The sequence below is a fragment of the Nipponia nippon genome, unplaced genomic scaffold, assembly GCF_047370975.1.
Source record: "Nipponia nippon isolate SJK-2023a ecotype South Korea unplaced genomic scaffold, ASM4737097v1 scaffold_3, whole genome shotgun sequence".
Taxonomy (NCBI): domain Eukaryota; kingdom Metazoa; phylum Chordata; class Aves; order Pelecaniformes; family Threskiornithidae; genus Nipponia; species Nipponia nippon.
The window spans coordinates 7,879,293-7,903,903 of record NW_028262347.1 but is presented as its reverse complement, the minus strand read 5'-3'; the positions used below and the strand labels follow the sequence as shown (position 1 = coordinate 7,903,903).

The 24,611-nt window shown below is 45.3% G+C and overlaps 1 protein-coding gene across 4 annotated transcripts; it reads right to left on the bottom strand.

Annotated features, from left to right (window-relative positions):
- Nucleotides 1-235: 235 nt before the first annotated feature.
- On the bottom strand, nt 236-24,608 carry OPTN (optineurin). 4 transcript variants are annotated; one of them, XM_087766663.1, is made up of 14 exons: nt 24,474-24,608; nt 23,446-23,625; nt 21,440-21,642; nt 18,836-18,994; nt 17,354-17,430; nt 15,082-15,216; nt 13,852-13,936; nt 10,597-10,712; nt 9,778-9,927; nt 4,129-4,222; nt 3,298-3,456; nt 2,465-2,595; nt 1,437-1,516; nt 236-1,205 (listed from the first exon to the last, which is right to left on the bottom strand). In XM_087766663.1, the coding sequence occupies exons 2-14, from the start codon at nt 23,609-23,611 to the stop codon at nt 1,084-1,086; spliced, it is 1,677 nt and encodes a 558-aa protein (XP_087622789.1). In that variant the 5' UTR covers nt 23,612-23,625; nt 24,474-24,608; the 3' UTR covers nt 236-1,083. The 4 variants fall into 4 exon arrangements, with proteins under 4 accessions (XP_087622789.1, XP_087622788.1, XP_087622792.1 ...); XM_087766662.1 differs by having other exon boundaries at nt 24,347-24,487; XM_087766666.1 differs by having other exon boundaries at nt 15,082-15,213; nt 24,347-24,487.
- Between the last annotated feature and the right edge of the window lie 3 nt (nt 24,609-24,611).

Here is a 24,611-nt window from a genome sequence, read left to right as displayed (position 1 = left end):
GATCCCAGCAGTTTGCTCGAGTTGTTTCCTGCCGTTCGTGCTGGTTCATATTTTCTTAGGAGTTGCGTGTTTTCCTCCCTTATGCAATGGCAAGTTAAGAACTGTTTTTTGTTGAGATAAAAACACCCGTGAGAGCAAGAACAGATCTAATACACTACAGTTCTTTCTACATGAGCTTTTCAGCCATAGGTATTTACAATCCCCTTTCAGCCTCCAAAGCATTCACAGGCATAGATAACTTTATACTTGGAATAGATTTATTTTGAGATGTGAAAATCCATTATACTCTTCACTTTAAATTAGGTTACATCCCTCCCAGCTCCTTCTAGCACAGTACTGTACAGGTTCAAATGAATTTATTATAATAAAGAAGAATCAGCACAATACCTTAAAAATGAACAGTTCTGTAAAACCAAGTGACTTAGGTACACCAGGAGCTACACATATCAGACCTAAATGATCTGTTTTAAACCTTACCCACATCTGGCTAAAGCAAGAAGTTACATAAGCCATCAAAAATGTAACATCAGATTAGCATGGTCACAAGGGCAGCAATAAAACTGCCATCTGGAGAAAGAGCAGGGTTCATTTCAAACGCTCGAGGAATACAGCACTACTCCGTTTTGCTGGAAGCTTCTCAAACAGCTTTTTTAATGTATTATTTTCCTGATCTATAGTGTATGAGAGATGAAGTATTTACAGCCTCACAGTACTTAATTGATCAGCATATATCCCATCTCCCTTCTGACTTCAGTGATTCGGCCCCGTTCTGCAGGCCAGCCATAAGAGCAGAGCACATCAGGGGAATGTTCCTTAAAGATTTCATAGCAGCAGACACACTGGGAGTTCTTTAACATATCCATGTTGTTAACCTATAAAAATTATTTTCCTAAAGCAGATTAAAACAAGATTAGTGAGTACAGGGCAGGGTAGGAGTTTTACCCTTTTCCCATTGAATTAATGAGAAACCCTCTGAAAACCTCCTTCACAGGATGTAGAGTTGAGCATTATTCGAGCAGGAAGAAAAAAACAAATGCGTTTGGCAGGTGAAATTCCAGAAGATGAAGAATTGGAGGGCATCACTCAATTAATGCAGTCCATGACGTGAATCTGCAGTGTGTCCAAATCAGGCAGAATTTCTTCACATTTGGGACATGAATACATTGAGATATTCCGCTGCTCTGGCCAGTCTTGACTACCAGTTCCTGCAAGCAGAGAAGATAAATGATTACCTGTTATGCTACTTGATTTTTCCACTCTTTTTCTGGAGCGGTGGAAAGAGGATTGGCGGCTTGCTCCTAACAGCCAGAGAATCACGTTCTCTGCAACTACCCAGCTGCCAGAAGAGCCACAGGGCAGCTGGGGAGCTGCTTGCAGCCAAGCAAAGCTGTTTTAAACTGAACACAGCAGGGCCTGGCCCCATGAGCTGACAGTACCTCTTTGGACAAGGCGAGGTGAGTGTTCCCGATCTGGTGCCCTGGCTCCGTGGCGATTCTGCATCTCCGCCAAAGAGTTTCTGAAAATAAAAAAAATAAGTCAAGGGCTCTGAAAAAAGACTGAGCAAAAGGTATCTTCCCTTTGTCTCCAGACAATGTAAGAGATTTCAAAATAAATCAAAGGATTTGCAAGTAAATCATGTCAACTGGTCATGCGTTTAGTTCACAACTGCTGCTCAGGAAGAGGACCTGGAAACGCTGCTGCTTTGTGAGATCGTGCCAGGGTCCTGCTGAAATCAGGGTCACACAACTGACGCCAGCAGGATTTGCGCAGCTGCACACCTAGGGATCTGGGCACACTCCTCTGGAAAACTCCAGGGACTCTCAGCTATTCAGGGCAAACTGCAAATTTGATTAAAGTAGAGAAGCAAGTTATACCAGAAAAAGGGTTCAGTGCACAGTTAACGCAAAACGTAACTTGAGTCTTCAAATTCTGGGCACTCTTCTCCTACCCATGGCTTCCACAAGAGGAGTGGAGGACACATGGTTAATACTTTTTTTTTCTCTTTTACAGCTAAGAGTGCTAAAATGGTGCAATTCCGGGGTATCACAGTACTTGAAACTAAGGGTACTCACTCACCGCTGCCACCTGGAGAAGCAGCAGATATCCCTGGCACACGTGTAGCAAGCTTAGCTGCAGTTTCACCACTAAAATTGAGGCCAGAACCCAAAGAAACTCAAAAAAAATCAGCAGGGAAAATTTACCAAGTATGAATCACCCAAACTGAAATCTTGCTAAGGCACCCAAGTAAGAACTAACGTGCCTTACAGAGATCCTATCACAAAATTAAAATGAGAAGTCAGCCAACTGTTTTTTTTTCTCTTTTAAAATTAAAATTAACCAAGACATAAATGTCTGCAAAGTTGTTTGCCTTTCTACTGAGATGCTAGCAAGACAATGTTGGTCATCTCCAGCACACAGGGTAACAAGACAGTCCAAAGGCAGCTCAGCCGAAATCTGTTCTCACCGGCCAAGATCTTCGAGGTTTTGCTGCTCTTTTAGCAGGTAGGCCAGCTGGACAGCCAACTGCTCCTTCTCCTCATGGATCTTCTCTCTTGCTGCCCTCTCAGCGTGGAAGTCAGAACAATAAACCTCCATCTGATCAGAGAAATGAAATTGTGCTGAGAATTTGTAACTTAGACTGAACCACAGTCATATACGATATGCCAAAATAGCAAATCTGTACGATAGCCTGCATCTACTTAAACCAGCCCCACAGCACCTACACACTGCAAAGTGAAGTGAAGCCCTGCACTACTTACAAGGTGAAGAAGACTCAGTAGTTTCTGGATTCTGTATAAGATACTTCAAGTGTCTTATCCAGGACACTGCTATTGCCCTCTGCTGCACAGAGGCAGAAATGAGGTACGAACAAGCAGTGAGGAGGTGACTTGATCGATGACACAGACAAATCTGTGGCACAGACAGTGGAACCGGGCCAAGATGTCAGTTCTGTGCCTTAAATGCGAGGCAGACCCTTTTTCGTCACTGTTTACACATACTGGTTTGAGTAAAATCATCCCTAAAACATAGGCAGTGATTCTTAAGACAGTGGTTTTAAATACACAAACACATCTATTCCCAGCTTTTGTTTGTTGTGCCAGACTCCAGCATACAGTTCCTCCTACAGAACCGTAGGATATGGTGTAAAGGCTCTGCAGGGATCTGCAAGGCAGGCCGAGGAAGGGAATTATGCTTTGGAATTGAGCAAGCAGATATTCAGTATTCCAGAGTGAGCCATTAAATGGTTTCTGAATATTGGGTGGGGGAACCAGCCAATTTCTGAAGACAAGCCGATACCTGAGCACGGAGCACAGCCATGGTTTCAAGGTCCTCCTCTTGCTTAGCAATTATCTGCTTCATTTCATCTATCTGGAGCTGCTTTGCAGCAAGGGCTTGTTCTGCCAACTCCACCTTTGCATTCAGCTGTTCCACCACAACTTTATCCACTCTGTCCAGCTGCAAGGAAGAACTATGATTACGAGATGAACTCTGCATACAACACTGCTTGAAGTGAAAGTTTGCTTCTTACTCTGCCTGCCCTTGGAAAAGCTTCCAATTTTGGTCATCACAGGAATTTAGACTAAGCCAGCAATGGTGATTGATATTTTAATTTAAAGATTAGGTTTGAGCTTTCAAACTACATTGTATCAAGGTAAAAGAGAACTCCTTAATGGACACTGCAAAGGAAGTTTTCCCACTTTCCAAAATTATACAGAAGAATCTGGCACTTCCATGGAGCCTCAGTTATGAACGAGACCTCGCTGTGGCAGGCATTCTATTTAAGATTACAAAAATGTTTAGAGGTCTACCTTCCCATATTTACAAATTATGCTGCAGGAACACCTATATGCCTTTGCATATCACTGGCTCTAAGGACTGGACTCCACACTGCACTGCAGATTAGACCTTATCTAGAAAACACCATGGAAGTACAGATGTGTGGATAAAGTTTTCTATAATTGACAGCACAAGGTGTATGTTTAATCAGAGCAATGCTGCCATGCTGCATACTGTATTATGTGGAAGGGATGACAGTTGTTCCCTGCCCAAATTTCTTCCTAGATACATTCTCCCATCCCTTCCCGCTCCCCCCTAATTAATTATGATTTCTTCTTGTGATGAGTTTACCTCTTTGACTTTCATTTCATCGATTGTTTTCTTTGCCTCAGCGAGTTCAGGAAGGAGTTTGCTGTATGCATCCTGCAAGCTAGTAAATCTTGCCCTGTTTATAACAAGAAAAGAAGTGAAAGTTTGAAACACTGAAAAATTCTTTGAAATCTAAATAATCTGTTAGAATTTAGAAAAAAAAAAACACCACCAGCTCCTTGAAAACTAATCTGCATTTCTGATGAGAAAAAAATCATGCTCCATGTCTCAACATCTCTCTTCCAATGAGTTGTGTGCTGCTCTACCCATGGACCCAGTCCAAACAAATGTCCTTACTGATCGTCTGCATTTCAGATTGAAGAATCCATCATCCAATATTTTTATATCAAGCTCACAAATTCTGTTCAAAATTTAACACCTCTCTTAGGAAGACATCCAAGTCTTGACTCAGAGACTTCAAGTGAAGAGAATTCATCAGGAGAATCATAGAATGGTTTGGGTTGGAAGGGACCTTAAAGATCATCTGGTTCCAACCCCCCTGCCATGGGCAGAGACACCTCCCACCAGACCGGGTTGCTCAAAGCCCCATCCAACCCGGCCTTGAACACTTCCAGGGATGGGGCATCCACAGCTTCTCCGGGCAACCTGTGCCAGTGCCTCACCACCCTCACAGTGAAGAATTTCTTCCTTATATCTAATCTAAATGTACACTCTTTCAGTTTAAAGCCATTACCCTTCGTCCTATCATGACATGCCCTTGTAAAAAGTCCCTCTCCAGCTTTCCTGGAGGCCCCCTTTAAGTACTGAAAGGCCGCAATGAGGTCTCCCCGCAGCCTTCTCTTCCCCAGGCTGAACAACCCCAACTCTCTCAGCCTTTCCTCACAGCAGAGGTGCTCCAGCCCTCTGATCATCTTTGTGGCCCTCCTCTGGACTTGCTCCAACAGCTCCATGTCCTTCTTACGATGGGGGCCCCAGAGCTGGACGCAGGGCTCCAGGTGGGGTCTCACCAGAGCAGAGGGGCAGAATCCCCTCCTCGACCTGCTGGCCATGCTTCTTGTGATGCAGCCCACGATATGGTTGGCTTTCTGGGCTGCAAGCACACATTGCTGGCTCATGTTGAGCTTCTCATCGACCAACACCCCCAAGTCCTTCTCCGCAGAGCTGCTCTCAATCCCTTCATCCCCCAGTCTGCACTGATACTGGGGGTTGCCCTGACCCAGGTGCAGGACCTTGTACTTGGCCTTGTTGAACTTCCTGAGGTTCGCACAGGCCCACCTCTCCAGCCTGTCAAGGTCCCTCTGGATGGCATCCCTTCCCTCCAGCATGTTAACCACACCACACAGCTTGGTGTCATCAGCAAACTTGCTGAGGGTGCACTGAATCCCACTGTCCATGTCACCAACAAAGATGTTAAACAGTGCCAGTCCCAATACCGACCCCTAAGAAACACCACTCGTCACTGGTCTCCACTTGGACATCGAGCCGTTGACCATAACTCTTTTGAGTGCAACCGTCCAGCAATCCAAGCGGTCTATCTGTCAAATCCATGTCTCTCCAATTTAGAGACAAGGATGTTGTGCGGGACAGTGTCACATGCTTTGGACAAGTCCAGGTAGATGACGTCAGTTGCTCTTCCCTTATCCACCAATGCTGTAACCCCATCGTAGAAGGCCACCAAATTTGTCAGGCACAGTTTGCCCCTAGTGAAGCCATATTGGCTGTCACCAATCACCTCCTTATTTTCCATGTGCCTTAGTGTAGGTTCCAGGAGGATCTGCTCCATGATCTTGCCAGGCACAGCGGTGAGAATGACAGGCCTGTAGTTCCCCGGGTCTTCCTTTTTTCCCTTTTTAAAAATGGGAGTTATGTTTCCCCTTTTCCAGTCAGTGGGAACTTCACCAGACTGCCATGACTTCTCAAATACAATGGATGGTGGCTTAGCAACTTCATCCGCCAGTTCCCTCAGGACCTGCAGAGGCATCTCATCAGGTCCCATGGACTTGTGCACCTTCAGGTTCCTTAAGTGGTCTCGAACTTGATCTTCTCCTACAGTGGGCGGTTCTTCATTCTCCCAGTCCCTGCCTTTGCCCTCTGCGACTTGGGCGGTGGGGCTTGAGCACTTGCTGGTGAAGACTGAGGCAAAAAGGTCGTTGAGTACCTCAGCGTTCTCCATATCCCAGGTAACCAGGTCTCCCGTTTCCTTCTGGAGAGGGCCCACATTCTCCCTAGTCTTCCTTTTATCGCTGATGTACCTAGAGAAGCTTTTCTTGTTGCCTTTGCTGTCCCTGGCCAGATTTAATTCTATCAGGGCTTTAGCTTTCCTAACGTAATCCCTCACTGCTTGGACAATTTCTCTGTATTCCTCCCAGGCTACCTGTCCTTGCTTCTACCCTCTGTAGGCTTCCTTTTTGTGTTTGAGTTTGTCCAGGAGCTCCTTGTTCATCCATGCAACCCTCTTGGTGTTTTTGCCTGACTTCCTCTTTGTTGGGATGCATCGCTCCTGAGCTTGGAGGAGGTGATCCTTGAATATTAACCAGCTTTCTTGGGCCCCTCTTTCCTCCAGGGCTTTATCCCATGGTACTCTACTAAGCAGATCCCTGAAGAGGCCAAAGTCTGCTCTCCTGATGTCCAGGGTAGGGACCTCACTGTGTGCCCTCCTTGGTGCCCCAAGGATCTTGAACTGCACCATTTCATGGTCACTGCAGCCAAGGCTGCCCTTGAACTTCACATTCCCCACCAGCCCCTCCTTGTTGGTGAGAACAAGGTCCAGCATAGCACCTCTCCTCGTTGGCTCCTGTATCACTTGGAGAAGGAATGTATCATCAACGCATTCCAGGAACCTCCTGGATTGCTTATGCCCTGCTCTGTTGTCCCTCCAACAGGTACTGGCGTGGTTGAAGTCCCCCATGAGGACCAGGGCTTGTGAACATGAGGCTGCTCCTATCTGTCTACAGAGGGCCTCATCCACTCCGTCTTACTGGTCGGGTGGCCTGTAGCAGACCCCCACTGTAATGTCACCTGTCCCTGCCCTCCCTTTAATCCTGACCCATAAGCTCTCGGTCAGCTCCTCATCCATCCCCAGGTGGAGTGCCATACACTCCAGCTGGTCACTGACATAGAGGGCAACACCCCCTCCTCATCTCCCCTGCCTGTCCTTCCTAAAAAGCCCGTATCCTTCCATTCCAACACTCCAGTCATAGGAGCCATCCCACCATGTCTCCATGATGCCAATAAGATCATAGCCCTGCAGGCGTGCGCACGTCTCTTAACTCCTCTTGTTTATTCCCCATGCTATGTACGCTTGCATTTCAGGCATTTAAGTTGGGCCCCGGCGAAGCTGACTTACTGGCTGGAGTGGCTGGAATTCCTTTGTGCTGCTCTACAGGTGCTCTCCTGCTGACCTGTGATCCTTCTCCAGGCTCTCGGCATCTATTGCTGACACTGGCATCACACTGGGAGGAGTGGGATGGACTGAGGTTCCCCTCCACCAGCAACTTTAGTTTAAAGCCCTCTTCACCAGCTTGGCAAGCCTATGGCTGAAGATGCTCTTCCCCTTCTCTGGCAGAGGGACCCCATCAGCCCCTAGCAGACCGGGTTTCTCAAAGTGAGTCCCATAGTCTAAGCAGCTGAACCCCTGGCTGTGGCACCAGTCCTGTAACCATTTGTTGATTTGCCAGATTTGACTGGCCCTTTTAAACCCCTTTGCTTTGACCAGAAGGACTGATGAAAAAACTACCTGCGCTCCAGAGTCCCTTACCGCTGCTCCCAGGGCTCTGTTATCTTTCTTGATACCCCTCAGACTGCTCCTGGGTGTATCACTGGTGTCCATGTGAAACAACAGCAGCGGATAATAGTCAGTGGACTGTACGAGGCTTGGTAGTCTCTCGGTGACATCCCTGATAAGCCACCGGTAAGCAGCACACCTCTCTAGAGTGCATCACTCGGCAAATGGGTGCCTCTCAGAAGCAAGTCGCCTACTACTATCACCCGTCGCCTTTTCTTAGTTGTGCTGGTTGTTATACGGGGAGCAGATCGGGCTGCCTTACTCAGCTCCAGTGTCTCTCCTGGTGTGACAAGTCTTTCCTCTTCAGTCCACAAGCAGTGAAGTGGTTCTGCAAGGGCACCTCAGGCTTCGGGGGGAAGTCTCTTCCTCCTGCTGGTCCCTGTCGTTACAACCGTCCATTCTTCTGCGTTATGGGATACCCTCCCTTCTGTGCGTGCCGGTGGGGGAGTTTTTGGCTGTTTGGCCGTGGGCTGTGTGTCCACTGCAGACTGCGCTTGGAACCAGCTATTTAACTCCTTCTCAGCCTCCCTGATGTTATGCAGCCTTCTCACCGCCTCCTGCAGGAGGTCCTCCACCTGGGCACAGCTTTTGCAGGCAGGTCTGCCGCCTGTCCCTGTCCCAGGAGAAAGGTCTGGGCACTTCCTGCAGTCTGAGGTCTGCACTGCAGCCTCTCCCTTCCGCAGCTCCGTCTGGGTGGAGGCATCGGCCACCACTGGGGTGGATGGTGCAGACCCGCCCAGCCAGAGCTGCAGCCTTTGCTCTCAGATGAATGCCCGCCATTCTGCCTTGAGGGTCAGGTAGGATGAGTGCCCTTGACCTGTGCCGATGGTCACAGAATGGTGCCCAGTTGCTGGGTTACGTGTACTGGGTTATGTGTACAAGTCTCCCACTTGGCCAGTGGAATGCCCCTCCTTCGAAGAGGCACCCTCCCTGCACGACCGCCTGTGCAAACTGCCGCATCATGCCCTGCATGACACTCCGCGTCCTGTTTGCAGCACTCCTGGTCGCTAGCGCTCCCTGGGGCTGATTTTGTGGGAGCAGGGGGTGGCTGCTGTCCCCACCCAGCCCTCGTCAGCCACTCTCGTGAGAGCTGCTGGCTCCTGGCAGGGCTCTGCGCTCCCCTGGCATTTCCCTGGCTCAGGAACGCCCCCTGTACGCCATGATCCCCTGCTCCGCTGTGGAATGTGCCTGCTCCAGAGCAGAACCAGACACAGACTCCAAACATAATAAGCAGCTTCTCCAGTAGCTGAAGACAGGTCCTTCAGGCAGTTCAGCCTCTCTGAACAGCTTGGACTGACATTTTCACACTCCTTACATGGATTCCACATGAAAGGGAGCAGGGAGCCAGAGCAAACAGTGAGTCTCTTTACCTCAGCTTCACTGCATACTTACCTCTCTTAGTTGCAAATGTATTGTAGAGACCATAGACCTCTTTATTAACATAACTGTCTCACCATTGTAACCACCTGACTTGTCCCTACCCTCCAGGCTGTGGACACATTAACCCCTGCTAGTCAATGGGGACAGCTCTTGTCACTTTTCTGCTTCCTCTGCTTGTACGTTATACCTGACCCTGTTCTGTCTTTGACTTTATGACAAAAGAAAGACACAAGTCAGGGCTTACAGCTCAAATTTTCCTAAGTGAGGGGTTCACTAGATGAGAAGATACAATTCAAGCCTGATGTGGAGACTCCAGATTCAAACTGACACAGACACTGAGGTGAATGCAGGTTTCTAGTTCAGACTCTACAAACATAACATGGCTTCAAAGGGTGCAGAACACGAAACTCGTATTTCAGATTCAATTCCCCTTTGGCCAGGTTCGCTTGGACTTCCCTTCCTCACTGACAATACCTCCCTGAAATATAAACCCAAGTCATACTCACTTTTCTTCATGTGTCTTGGCTTGTTCCAGCTTGACCTCTGCCTGCATGCTCTCCACCTGAAGTTCCAGTTTCTTGACGGTGTATATTAGCTGCTGCTTCTCCTCCAATTCTGATGCAGCAGCCAAGCTTTTCCTTTCCAGTACCTGGCACCTGACAGAACAAGGAAAAAAGGTTGATCTCTCCTGTTCATCTTTTCCTGATGGATTTGGCACACTAGGCATAAAACAAAAAGAATCTTTGTGTGGTTCACTTTAAAGGCTTATTTTGATGAAGAACGAGGAAAGACAAAAATGAATCTATACACAACCATCAGAAAACAAAGTTACTGAAACCAATACTTACTTTCTTACTATTAAGAACTGGAATTTGACAGAAAACTAAGCAACTAAAGGGAGGATCTTATACTCATTTTTTATAACCTACACAATTGGTCTTCAAAAGCACAAACAGTTCATGTGAAACGGGTCATAACTAGGTCCCTTAGCTTCTTACCCTAAGACTAGAACAGGGGTTGATTATGTGAAGCAGAAAAGAGGAAAGATTTGCCTTTACATCAGGAAGGGTTAAAACCCAAATCTTAAAATTCAAGGCACTGGGGTTCTATTTGTAGAACTAGGTTGGCAGCTCAGATTTTCTGACAATTACTGTATTTCTGTACTTTCATCTCCGCTTACAAAGAAGCAGCAATCTTTTACAGCGTTTCTATGAAACAGACATTTAAGTTGGTATTGGTAGAGCTGGTGAGTTTCCCAAGGTGGGAGTTGTCATACAAATATATACTGGGTGTCATGGCAGAACTTCTGTTCTTCTGAACCTTACTTTTCTTGAAGTTTCTTCTGAATCAATTCTGCTTCTTTTAACTTCTCATGGGCTTCCTGAAGCTCTTTAAACAGAGCACAAACTTGCAAATTCAGGGTTTCTACTTCACTGCCAACCTTTTAGAGAAAAAATAAGGAAAATTACATACGGACAATTCAAGATAGAAAAGTTGCAGGCTAACTAAGAGATCTAATGAGGAAGTATCATTCTTTCTCTAGAGGAAACAGCATAAGTCATTACGCACCATGACACTCTATACTCAATAATAAGGCCCATCCACAAGGCTTCACCATTACCAATTATTCCTAAATATGGCAGAACCCCATTTTGACTTAACACTTTCATAAAATCCAGGTGACTCAAAAAACAACACTATTACTGACTTTCCAACATTGGCTAGAATACACCTCATGCAGGTGGGAAACACGTCTACATTTTCTTTTTCAGAGTTCACAATTTAAAACATGCATCAGCAGAGCAGGCAGACGTAGTGATTACTGCCAGTCCTCTAAGCAATAGTTACAGTCTGTCAAGGAAGCAAACACATGATCGATCCCTAGGTAGGCTTCCAGTCTGCTAGCATCAACGAGCTCTTCTGAAAGAGGTGTGGCAGCAGATGTGGAACAGAAGCAGCAGTTTGGAAGCAGAGAAGTAGAGGAGGCAGACTAAAACCTTAGACTTTCTCTTCCCAGTTATATCCTGCACTGGGATTACCCCTTCCATTCTAGTTTCTCCATTCTTGTTTCGCACAGGAAGCAGAGAACACGGAAGGTTTTATGCATCGTTATTTCAATTATGCATGAAACCCCTCCAGCCAAATGGCTCTCTCCCTACACACACCAGCCTCTCCCACCCCACACACATGAGTACCACAGGACTGGAAGGCTTCAGCTCTTGACTTTTTGAAGGAGAAAATACAACCCCAGGTGGTAACTCCATTACCATTTATTCATGAATCAACTTTGCAAACCAAGAAGAACATGATTTCTAGTAAAACTGTAATAATTTTTCTTGCAAGTCACTGGCCCTCTCATTTGGGCTTTAGACCACAGGAGGATCACTGAAGGATCCTAAAGATAGGCAAAAAGCAGGAGGAGGAAAGAAACAGCAGCTGTGTTCTCCTCCAACCCAAGACACAAAGGACACATATGAGTTTCAATTCTTAAAATATATCCCCACGTTCCAGAAGACGTGAAACCTTTGACTCCTGCTGGTTTGTAGTCTCTGAAGGTACATCCTGGAGCTTTCCTAAAGAAACATCTGAATCTCATTATCATGCTAGCATCAGTTTAATTGTCCCTAGCACTCTAATTTTCACTGATAATGTCTTATCTCATCAAATGCACAGAAACTCTCCAGTCCAACTTGTGAATGAGCTGGGTGGCTGTGACTAAAAAGATACCAGGTGTATCAAGAGCATGCTGCTGTCCTATTTTCTTGAAGAAAAGCTCTCGTTTTCTAACAGGGAAAGTCCACCACTTCTTCTACCATCATAGCTGCAAAACAAGCCACAGAAGTATTCTATGCAGCAATCCAACTAATCCAATCACACTCACAGATGAAAGCAATGATTTTTGCAAGGTGACGGCATTTCAATTTGCAGAAAAATAGGCATTAGTAGAAATTGCCTTAACAGAAAACGTGTCCACAAATGAAACCACATATCACTGGCAAAAGTCTGACTTCTAATAAAGCTGCGCTGTGAATTCTTGGTCCCGGGTGAAAGCCATCGTAATTCAAGATATTTTACTTAATTGGAACACAATCAATCCATGCTTCTGGAAAGCAAGTCTGGCAGCCTTGCTGAAAGAAAAGGCTAACCCAACTCAGAAAATCCCACCCCACAGTACAGACTGTCTCTTCCCAACGCCCATTTCTTAGCCTGCCCAGGAAAGGAGCAACACCTCAATCATTGCCTCCTAGATCTCTGCTTCTGGGAAGCTTGCAAGCAACCTCCCAGGGAAGGCAGAGCAATAACTGCGGTGGGGCTTTAAGATGACTTGCCTCAGGAGACCTGGCTGAGGTTAGTGTCCAGCTGCTGTCTGGCAGAGGATATGCTCTAGCCTCTTCTCTCCCAGCCACTCCTCACTCTCCAAACACAGCCAAAGCAGGTTTGAAAAACTTTTCCTTCTCTCCCAGGATTTCTTCAAATGCAGAGCCCTCAAATGGTCCACACTGTACACCCACACTGTTTCATTACAGATCTACATTTTACGAAGATCTGCATTTTACAATAGGGGGAGATAACATGAGCTCCACGGACAAGAGCCCTCTTGCTATGCTGACCTCAGTATCAGTACTTAGATGAGGAGCATCTGGCTCAAGCTGTAACTCAGGCAAAGCTGAGATAAAAATACTGGAAAGAATTAACTGAGGCATCATCTGCTTTCCTTAGAAAGGACATCTCTTGGCCTGACCACAAACTGGTCTAGTTTAACTAAGCCAGCCCTGCCCTAAAATACTTGTCCTGGCCTTCAGAAGGGCACAGGTCTCCAGCAGATCCCACAGCATATTTGCTAGCCCCACGCACCTCAGATAACCCACACTGCCTCATATACAGGCATTCTTCGTTGCCTGTGTTATGGAGTTTAACTGAACCTGAATGGGTCTCCACTGCTATGGGAGCTGACACGCTTACCTCACATGGAGACGCCTACGACGGTAGGCACATAAATTTACGTGTCTGAATCTGGAGCTGAATCCCAACCCTAACATCCATTCAAACCCTTAACTGAAAACAACAGGACTGAGTTTGCCTGGAACTGTGCCTCAATCCAAGATAGTTATGTGCCACCATTGTAATACATCTCACCAAAACCATGAAAAAACCCCAAACCAGGTGCCATATGAGCTCCACATTTAAAGTCTGTTTTACAGTATGCTGTCATTAGATTCTGATCCAAAAGCTGACCTAGCCAGCAGTGAGGAAATTCACCCAGTCTAGAAGACTTTCTGGAGCTAGAAATGACTGCATCTCTCTCTGTTTAGTGGGCATGGCCAGGGCAATGAGGTATACCTGCAGTTATGCCACACTTCCCTAATTCTTGGCCACCAATCTCACCGCTTTTTGATGGCTGGTGTAATTTGGAACCACCTCTAAGATATGGATTAGGGAGTTCAAAATTCACTTCCATGCCCTGTGCAGGATATTTGCCCCTTGCTCCCTAAGTGCAAGTGGAAATCTAGGCCCTGAGGTTGTTGGCCTCAAGAAGCAAGCTGTACGTTGTTAAATCTTGGCTCAGGACAGGTACTTACGGCCTCTGAACTCTCCTCTTCTTCCTGTTCAGTTTGTGTCCCACTCTCCAGGCAGTTGCTGGTTTCCTTCTCCAGCTTTGACAGTCTGGAAAACAGAAGGATCCAACAATAATGGATTTGGCCTATATTTAAAGTGAGATTGTGACTATTCAAGGATTTCATGCAAATGATGTACTGTCTTTCTAACATCACAGCCACAAACAAGAGGTGGAATTGAAAGCACAGACATGCAGGAAAGCCTGCACAACCATGGGGGTTCCTGAAGCACACAGGACACCCAGCCTGTATATTTAATTAAAATGGATGTATAAGCCTGCAGGTGTGGTGAATCACAGTGACATTCAGTCCACAGTGATCAATCTTTGGTACAGTCAAAAACTGCTAACCCTTTGGAAATGGGTCAGTCTGTTCACTGAATCCAGTAATTAATATTGCCCCTATTTTCCTTTGGTATTTTCAAAGGCCGAGATTTCCAAAAATCATTTGGCTATGGCTCATTACCTCTTCTAGGAAGACCACACAGAAGCAATTACCATGACACCAACCTTTCATAGTCGATAATGTCCAGCAAGTCTTACTCTGTCTCTGCGAAGTGGGGATTTGCAACAGCTACTGCTTAGGCAATTTTCCACGCCTGAACAGTCATGCCGATTTATACCACTAGAACTGAGCTGAGATGGACCCTCATGCAGGTCTCACTGGAAAAACTCTCTCTTAGACAAGTTTGGAATTAAACTTATTTTAGACATTTCTAAGGAGCTTTTCCAAGCCCATGCGTTGCTAAATGTAGCCTGCCAATATCACGAAGAGGACTGTAATCCCTGACTTATACATAGTGATTTGCTTAAGGCCCCGCACGCAGATGATTCATACAAACCCAAATAACTATGGAGGAGTGACTGGAGAGAACATCCTCAACTAGTCATCATATCATTCTGACATAACCTGGGGAAAGTTCAAACCCAAGAGGAAATGGGTAGCTTGTCTTGATCTGTCGTGCTATAGGAAATAACGATAAAACATGGAAACCCTTTTGCCCATGGAAGAGAACCTGTGGTTTATCCCTAGAAGGACTACCACAAAAGTAAGTTATTAATACGGAGTGCTCGGGAAATTCCCCATCCAGGTCACACTGACATTTCAGCTTGTCTCTGATCAGCCACAGACTTGATAACTGCAGCAGCCCTGAAAGAAAACAGCTCCAAATGTTACCGTGCACCTGCTTCATACCTCTCTCTGTGATCCTGCAGCTCCTTCTCAAGTTTTTCCCTCCTCTGAGTTTCATTTCTAAGGCAGCAGAGCAGCTGGCTCACAGTTAGCTCCTCAGACTCCAAATTCTTCGATTCATCTGCAGGTTTGCTCCTGCTTCAAACCAAACCAGAAGTAAGTAACAACAGCTATGGTTGTACTAGAGCACTCCCTTATCCCTAGTTCTGGGACCCAGTCTGAGAGGCCAGCATTTCACACGGTGCTGAAAAATAATGTTCTGAGCAAAGGGCTCATTCCCACAAGCTGCCCACAAGCTGCTAGCCACAGTCCCCGTGCGTGCGAATGCAGTCCTTGCTTTGTGCAGTGCTCAGACAGTCCCCGTCAAGTTGGGGGAACAATTTAGCAGGTAAGCAAGGAAAGCAAAAGCAGTCAAGACAATACAAAACCCAGTGCATTTATTCTGACCTACTTTGCAGCTCCTTCTGCAAAGTGCTGCTGTTTGTTCCTAAAATAACTTTTTTTTTTCCAATGAAACATGCAACATTTCTTATCTCTGTCTCATTCCTTTCCAGGAAAAGAAGGCAAGTTCCACCAAAAACAGTAATCAGAAATTGCTTTCTTTTTCAGAAAAAAATCTCTTCGATATTTCACCTCCATCATGTTCTATAGCTCTTTTGAAAATCGCATTATGCTACTGTAGAAATGAACCAAAACAAATACAAAACCCTCTGAAAAATAAGGTAAGTTAATTTCCTGGTGATAAAATGCTGTGTTTCATTCCCTCCATTTTTATGTCCACCTAGAGAGAAAGTAAAAATCCCCTAACTATATGGTAAGATACGCAGGTTATATACATTACACTTCAGAAGCTCAGCTGTTAAAACGGCATGTGTTTTTTATTTTGCTTTTGTAGTTCAGAACAGAAAGTAAAGCGTAATCCTTTATGTGCTCCTCAGAGCTAGAAATCTTTGGTGAGCAAAATTCAATACCCCAAAGACAGTGTTCTGCCAAGGTATTTTAAGTAAATAACTTTTATCAGGGGATTTTTAGTGCACCGTTCTACTCTTACAGAAATAAACCTGTCCTGAGTGGATCACATTTCTCTGAACCTGTTAACAGCACCAGTCTAAAGTTTCAACGCTGCACAAAGACACATGGTGACACAGGAAATATTTTAAGAGGTATATATACCTCCTGTTCTTGTAGATGTGGCCCAGATACTCATCAAAAGGTAAGCAAGTCCCACAGAGCATGTCTTCTCCTAACCAGAGTGTTCTCACAAGCCACCGCTAACAGCAAGCTGAATACCTGCAGCCTGGTCTGTGGTCAGCAACCCTCTGTTTCATCCATGACCATAACTTCCCCCCCCCCCCCGCCCCCCTTGAACTTCTTAACTGCATGCTGAGGGACAAGTTTTCTATATCATTACATTAAAACGCTGTTCTCCCTTGCAGTGACACAGGGAATGACGGGTTTAAGGGAAAACCTGTACATGGAGCACAGATTTCTGGCCTGCTATGCCCTTAGCATTTCCTATATCCTTTCCTTCCAAAAGCAAAGGCCACGAAGTAAATAAGAGAGTTCAGCCACAACCATCTAGCTGCTAAATTGGGCAGTATCCAAAATGGAAAGTGTAACAGTATCAGCTGTCTATGTCCATGAGGAGTAAAGGTTCAGCTAGGGGCAAGAAAGTCCCCTGTGCCCTCGAGCTGATGTAAAGATCAAATTTTGAGAAGTAACCTAAACAGAATGCTGGTGTCTTAAGCCTAGTAACCTGAAAAATAAGAACTATGTTATTGCACTGTCTGTCTACCCCACCGCGATACACTTTATACCAACCACACACAAACAGAACAGACAGGGTTCAGATCTGAAAGCCTACAAGACCTCTGATTCTTACCAACATCATTATAATTGGGTAGAGGACAGATACTCTATCAGATGGTCTCCAATGACTAGAAGGGAGGGAGTCCCTGCAGCCTCTATCTTTATCTTTTCTGTTTGGCCACCCTTAAAAGCCTGAAAAGTTGGCAAGTCAGCATGTACAGAAATGCCTGGCCAACTGGCCAGAATATGCACTCCCTCTTGTCAGCTAGTGAAAATTGGAAGGAAAAATGCCAGAGAGCTGAGGGTCTTTCTGACATGGTAGGAAGGTAGGGCTACTGCAATGGAGGGATGCAAGGCCGCAGAAAAACCAGGATTTTCTAGTGCATTCCTCATAGAAAAGTACTTCCCTCACATTGAAAACAAAATACATTGCAGAAATCTGAATCACACACAAAAACCTACATACATGTAGACAGCAACGTTACTGGTCGTTTCACCACTATTCTCCTGATGTTCCTTTGCAGTTCTATTTATTTCTCCTTCCTAGGAAAGAAAAAACACTATTAGCTTGGTATTTGGACTAAGCAGGACATAGTTTTATTTACTCGAGTTAAGGAAGGAAGAAAAACAGGGAAAACTACTATCCTGGCAATAAAAAATAAATAAAAACTCCTACAGATCAGTTTCATGTTTGGAAATTCGTAACTTAAATACTTCACATGCCTTTCCCTGTATCTCTTCTGGACTGATCAGAGAAGAACAACAATGAGATTTGGCCTTCTCCTTTCATCATCAACTTCCATGGCCACTCTCCCCTATGAAGATGACTGGGCACCACACAGCAACAGCCAACATCACTGCAGGTGACTTTAAATATAAGCCTAAAAACCACTCTCCTGCCTCCCAAAAGAACCGCACTTCTTTCCCACTACAAAACTCACTCCTTGATCTTCACAGTCCAAAGGTGAATCTTTGTAGCAGAAAAAGGAGAATGCATCCTTGAAGGTTTCCTGAAGTCAGAAGTTGTCTTCAACAACTCCAAACAAGTTTTAACTAAATCCTCTTAATTTCTTGTTGCACTTGTACTTTCCAGAGAGGGATCTGCTATTATGGGGATAGCGGAGACCCACATTTTCACATTTTGCCTGTGAAGATTTTTCAGATACAAGAACAGTAGAAAAAGATTTTTGTGCCTCTCGGGAACACTCTACAGCTTTGCACTTAGTTTTGTTTGCCTGCATCTCTACATATCTGTCAGTAGAAAGTGAGCCTCGTTCTCAAAAGAAAATGCCCCTTCTATGCATAGGTGTTGCCCCTTAACAAAACATAGCCCAGATGTTCCCAGGAATTCCAACTAAGATAAGACTCAACATTTTGAAGTAGTCCGAAGTCACCTGCTGGACCATGCTGTTTTTTCCAGAGAATATTTTTAGTGTGATGGAGGCTACCTATGAAATTAATTTACTCTGAGCATGAAAGTGGAAGGACAAAAATAAATTCCAAGTCCTTTACCACTACATCTTGTAACGCACAAGCGCTCCATGTCAGGTAACCTAAGAGACCATAGAATCATAGAATCATTTAGGTTGGAAAAGACCTTTAAGATCATCGAGTCCGACCGTGCAACTCTTCTCCCAAATCCACCGCACCTATATCTTGTGGTACTGCTGTTGCTGGCAGTTTGTTGTTCCCTCTCAAAGAGGCATAAAGACTTTTCATTGACATGGATACAGAGTCACCCTTTCTACTAAAGCAAAACAGGGTGCTAAATACCTCGCTGTAGAATGTCACCAAGTAGACATTGTCACCATAATTACACTCAGACCTGACTTCCTCATCATTTAGCCTGGTGCAAGAAGAAAATTCAGTTTGCAAAAAAAGAAGGACCAAGCTGAAACCGAAGTTTCTGGCCGCAGGTCACTGTGTTCTTTTTATTCCCCTCACTTACGTTCATCCCAATCTCCACAAATGAATCCTCTGCTGAGGAGATGTTCAGCTTGACCTGCAGTTCTGAAATGATGGCTAGCAGATCTGCCTTCTCAGCCTGGAGCCGCTGCACCTGGGATTTCAGCTGCCTCGCTTCCTTCTCGGGAGCCATGCAGCCCTCCTGGGATAAAGACACCTTGCATTAGCCAACCAAAAGGAAATGCCAGCCAAGGAGCACAGAGCCTGAACATAACAACAGTGTCCCGCATCCCTTCTTCTCTGTTTAGGTTTGCCTGGAAACACCCGGTGTACAGATCCTTAAACTATGCTTTGGTCCACTGGACAGCAAGAAGTCTAAACTGTGAAACCAAGTTAATCAAATGATGAGCGTCATGCTTCTGGAAAACATGGGCCTGGTTCTCTGAATGCACAGATAATTAGGATGTAAATCTTCGGCTGAATCTATGCCTCTCACTACCACGTAGGGTCTCAGCCAACCTACAGAATTATTGTCCAGCATTATTTTATTTTTTCACCCATATCCTTATTCCTCTTTTCCCAAACCTACCTAAGATTCTAGGGAGAAAAGACCAGTGGGCAGAGAGCTTGTCTACACACCCCACTTTCAGCCTTCCTCCACCATACAACTTCTCTGTACCCTATCTCCATGTATAAATCTCTCCCTATATCCCTTCCCTTCCACAAAGCCTCTGTCCCTCAGAGATTCTCCCCAACCTTAATCTCTCCTTCCAGTCATGACCATCTCCTTCACCTTCTGCCTCTTCCCATTCCCCAGGATCCTCAAAACCCCTCTCTTACACCTCTACATAACCAGGAAGCCTCAATTTTTTCTCTCCTTTAGATGCTTCTCCCCATTATGAAACTTTCCCTGCGAGTTTGTTTCTTCTTCATTTTGTAATCTGAGCCTTCCACCTCCTGGTAATGCCTTTATTACACCACATACCATCAATGTAAATTCTGGACAATTCCCAGAGTCTGAACTACATTCTAATCTATCGTTCATGCCAAATCTCCAAATTCTTGCTATGCTTACAGTGTCTCTCATCCTGCAGTACCACCCTACCCACCTGACTTGCTGCTCTCCCTGACTTTGTGCTTAGGCTGTAAGAGGATGCAATTAGAGTCAGCTTCAGTGAAGAAGAGACAGCTTCACAGCAACTTGCGCTAACACAGATACGGTTTTGAGAGAAACCCTCCTATGAGGGCTGGTTTATCACTAAGGGAGGCAACACAATACATCTGTGATTTACTTTGAGTGAAACAGAGGTGTCCCTTAACGGTGGCAATAGACTATAGTCTATCTCAGTTAATAGTAAAACACAGAGGAGAGAAAAATTAGACTAATTTAAAATTATTCTTTCTATCAGAGGAAATTTTTTTATGCTCTTTCTAAACAAAAAAAGTAAAAGGAAAAACAATTAAAGTAGAACTAAAGCATTAAAGACAGAAGGTCATTTTGGCTTAAATGACAGTCAGCCTGAAAATCATAATCAGAAATGAAAATGTTGCTGTCTAAATTACAGTTACCACTGGCTGATAAAACTGCAAAGAATCACAGAAGAACGAGTGCTTACTCTATGAAGCTCTTGGAATGACATAATTAGAAGAGATTCATTTTTACTTATCCGGATGTTAGATTACTCAAGCAGGTTGGATCACTCTGTCAATAACATACTTTAAGTATTCCAAGTACCAGAAGTTCTAAAACAGGTAGAGGCAGAATAAATCCTCTACTTCCCCTTTGAAAACTATTCCAGATTTATGAAATTCTGAGTTTCCTTGAGAATCCTGAAGTACAACTTTTAGCCTGTGAAGTAAAGATTGTGTAAGTAATGCTTACACATTCACACTATTTATACATGACTTTCTTCCCCCTTGTAACTTCTGAACTCATTGGCCAATTTTGATTTACATGCTGAAAAGTTTCTTACAGAGTTCCATAAAATAGGCAGTCAGGAGAGGAAAGGAGAGTCTACTAGTGTCTCCGTTGAGAAAAAGGCTAATACTAAGCAATCACCTGCAATGTTAGAAATGATGTGGTAAAGAGCCAAAGTTAAGGCAGAGGGAGGAAGCCCAGTCAGACTCAAATGGGGCAGCAGAAGTACAGATCTAATCTGACCTCAGTAAAAGAGTTTTCATGAGAGGAGAATGATATAATAAAAATAGATGGCAGGTAATTTCTTTTTTTGCTTACATGTTGACTTCTTCCTGGAAACACAAATACAAAAGCAATTAAATGATCATGAGACATAGATAATCTAATGAGCAAAGGGAGGGATAAAGTCAAGAGACAGCCAACAGTAAACAAAATAAAGAATGAAAAGTTAGCAAGAAATGTTAATTTCTTGTTTCTTATGTCAAGAATGTTAATTATCACTGTTAATTAAATGTTAATGGCAATGTAAATTATCTCAGATGTGGCACTATTTTCTGTTACTACACTCTGAGAAGCCTCACTTTGTAAAACACGTCAGGCCAAGACCTCTTGTATTGGATAAAGATATAAGCATAAGGATAAAAATTGAGACGTTAACACATCTCCAATGACTGAATGATCCAGACTTTCAATTCAAAAGTGTGTCAATCCAACCAATTCCTTATTTACCATTTCAGCTCCTTCTTCTCTTTCCTTTAAGCTCTGAAGTTGTTGCTGTAGCTGTTCATTTTCAATGCACTTGGCTAGCAAGCACTGCTTGGCCTCCTTAAACTTTAACTCGTAAAATTCTCGTTCTTCTTTCTGCTTCTCTCGCCAGACGGAAAGTTCCTCATATCGGTCCTTCATAGCTTGGTTATGCAACTTCATGGCTTCTAAACGACAGCCAGAGACAAGACATTGATTCACATTAATACTCTGTCAGTGAAACAGCAGATTTCCACTACGCTGAGCTCAGCACTCTTCAGTATCAAATGGATTAGCAATAACTGGGTATGAAATGCGAACCTCCTTCTCGTGTACCTTAAATACCAAAGCAAAACTAAACTTCCTATATCCGTTAGCACTATAATAAATAGCATTAAATCCACTGCTGAAATCACATGCCCACACTCTCTTACTTCTTGACCTATTCCTAAACCAAGAAGTAGAAGCTTCCTTTACGTGATCAACCCAAATGAAACTACTGAACTGAGATTCTGAAACTACTGAGACTTGGTAGGGAAAACAGACATCTTAGACTGGTAAATTACTGCATGAAAACGGATGCTATCAAATCAAATGTCTCAAATATGCCCAACAATGCTCTACTTGAACATTTGGTTAAGATTTGATTGAAAGCATTGAAAAAAATACACCCAACAATTTACAGCAAAGTCAGTTCCCCCTGGCTGGGAAGCCATACGTATGTAACAAAGTCAGTATGTAACAACAGCAGTCTTACTATTCCAAAATGCTTACAAGATTTTTAGGAAGAGTCAATTAAAGTATTTCAGACTTGCTTTTTTTAAAAGCAACAAACTCAAAGCCAGTTGCTTGAAAAATCTTTTATACATTGTATTTTCCAGTAAGTTCCATTATGTCCTGATGTCATATTATAAACAGCCAACAAATCCTGCAGGTTATGTAAATAAATGTAGCTCTGGAGAATGATTCTGCAAGGTCTGAGTTACAGCAGCTGTAAATATGGTCCCACAACATTATCGTATATGATATAGGACCTTTTAGCAAAATACCAGAGGTACTTCTAGAAACAACTTTCCTGCCAGATACCCATGAGACTCCAAGGCAGAGAACTTGGACCAGGTCCAAAAATGATTCAGGCGGAATTTAATCACTAGTGTAAAATCACAGCAAACAAGATATGTGACTTCGCGCTCTGCTGCCATGTAAACAGTGAGGTACCTCTGTCTTTTACACAGAAAATTCCTAGATCCCTTGAGTTTTGCTCTATTGATTTAAAAAAAAAAAAAGTCGTATCTGACACCTAAAGTCCTGGGATCCAGAAGGAAATCTATCTCACTTGAAAGAGTCACATCTTTAGGCGTTTTCAGGGAATCCTATTGGTTTCTCCCAGATAGACCCTGCCATGGCCACCACTTCCTTTTGAAGTACAGAAGGTGCTGCCACATCTAAACGTTCATAGTCGTTACGACACACACTGCAGGACAGCCTGCTCTCTGCCCGAGAGGATACAGCTCCTTTCAGACAGCATCCCAGCCCAAACTGTTCTGGGCATTGTGCATTACCCACCCCTCCTGATGCAGCTATGGCAAAACATTAGTCTGTCTGTAACGGAGCTGCCCGACAGTCCTAAAATACAAACCAAAAAAGCTTTTAGAGGTTGATGAGCAAAGAGCCTATCATAGGAAGAGATTTTTCACCTCGCCTCCTAAAATACACAGTGCTCTACTACTTGTACATATAATTCTAAAGCAAATAAGTCACCCATACATTGGGCTGTTCTCCCCCTGATCTTCTATACTGATTCAATCTGATGTGTGCTATCACACTGGCCTTCCCACTTGCAGAGTCATTTATACAGCGAATGCTACCCAGGTATAAAATGTTATCCAGCAAGGGCAAATGACCACGGAAATCATACTCATAGAACAAAAACCCCCACAGAACAGACTCAGGGCTTCTGCATTTCAAGACCAGTTCACATGCACATTCACCTTTTAACTCATTGTTCTCAGTGATTAGTTCTTTCATCTGTTGTACCATCTCTTCTGGGGTGTAGGTGCTAAGGGCTGGGGCAGCCATGCTGTCCGTCCCGTTTTCCATGTTACTCCTGGGATGCTCTCCATTTTCAGCAGGATGGCTCTTCAACTTGCTGGACATCTCTGAAGCGTTTACTACAAGGTTTGCAAAGAGAAAACTCTTGATTTCTTGCCCAATAAATATTTATAAAGGAAACATAAACACACCTTCCTTTTATGAAGACAAGCAAGCCACACATCTTGTCATAACAGGCAGGCACCTTCTAACGCCTCTGACCCCGCCACACCAGAGTATCCGTGGGTCTCCATATCCCATTAACCCCTCACAGACTGCATGAATAAAGCAAGTGATCCCTGAGAGGTCTCTCGGGCCAACCAACCCTTCCTCGGGAGCCCCTTCCTCTGGCGATGGAAGAACCCCCCTCTCCCCCACTCTACCCTCAGTCCCTCACCAGCCTGACAGTATTTTGGGAGGCCGGCAGCTCCCGGCCCTGAGGAGAGCGGGCTCCGACGCCCGCCCGGCCCTGACAGGGCCCGGGCCGCCGCCGCCTCCCGCTGCCGCGCTCGGCCTCAGCTCCCCCCGCCGCTGCGTTTCACGCCGAGATGCCATTTCCGCTGATTTTTAACTTTCATTTTCGCTTTCTTGACCCCTTTTTCCTTCTCCACCGCACGCCCGCCACCCCGCCGCGGCACCGGGGGGGCCTGAGGCGCCCGCCCCCGCCTCTGCCCAGTCACGGCCGCTCTGTCCCGCTGCAGACCCCCCCCGCCCCGGGCCGGGGGCGGCCTCCGGGAGCCGCAAACCGGGGTTCCCCCGCTTGCCCTTCCCCGGCGCGGCCCGCCCTCCCCGCAGGCCCACCCCGGATCCGCCGAGTCACCGGGCGAGCCCGCCCCAGGCGACCGCGAGGGAAACCGGCCGCCGGCCGCCGTCCCCCCGCGCCGGGCTCGCCTCAGGGGCAGCCCCCGCCGACTGCCGGCCCGCTCACCCCCCTCACGGAGCGCCCATGGCGGCGGCCCGGCTCAGCTGACTGCCGTCCCCGCCTCCTCCTCCTCCTCCTCCTCCGCGGGGACTTCCCAGGCTGCGGGCCTTCCTCCGGGTGCCCGGCCTCCCGTCCCAGCGCCCT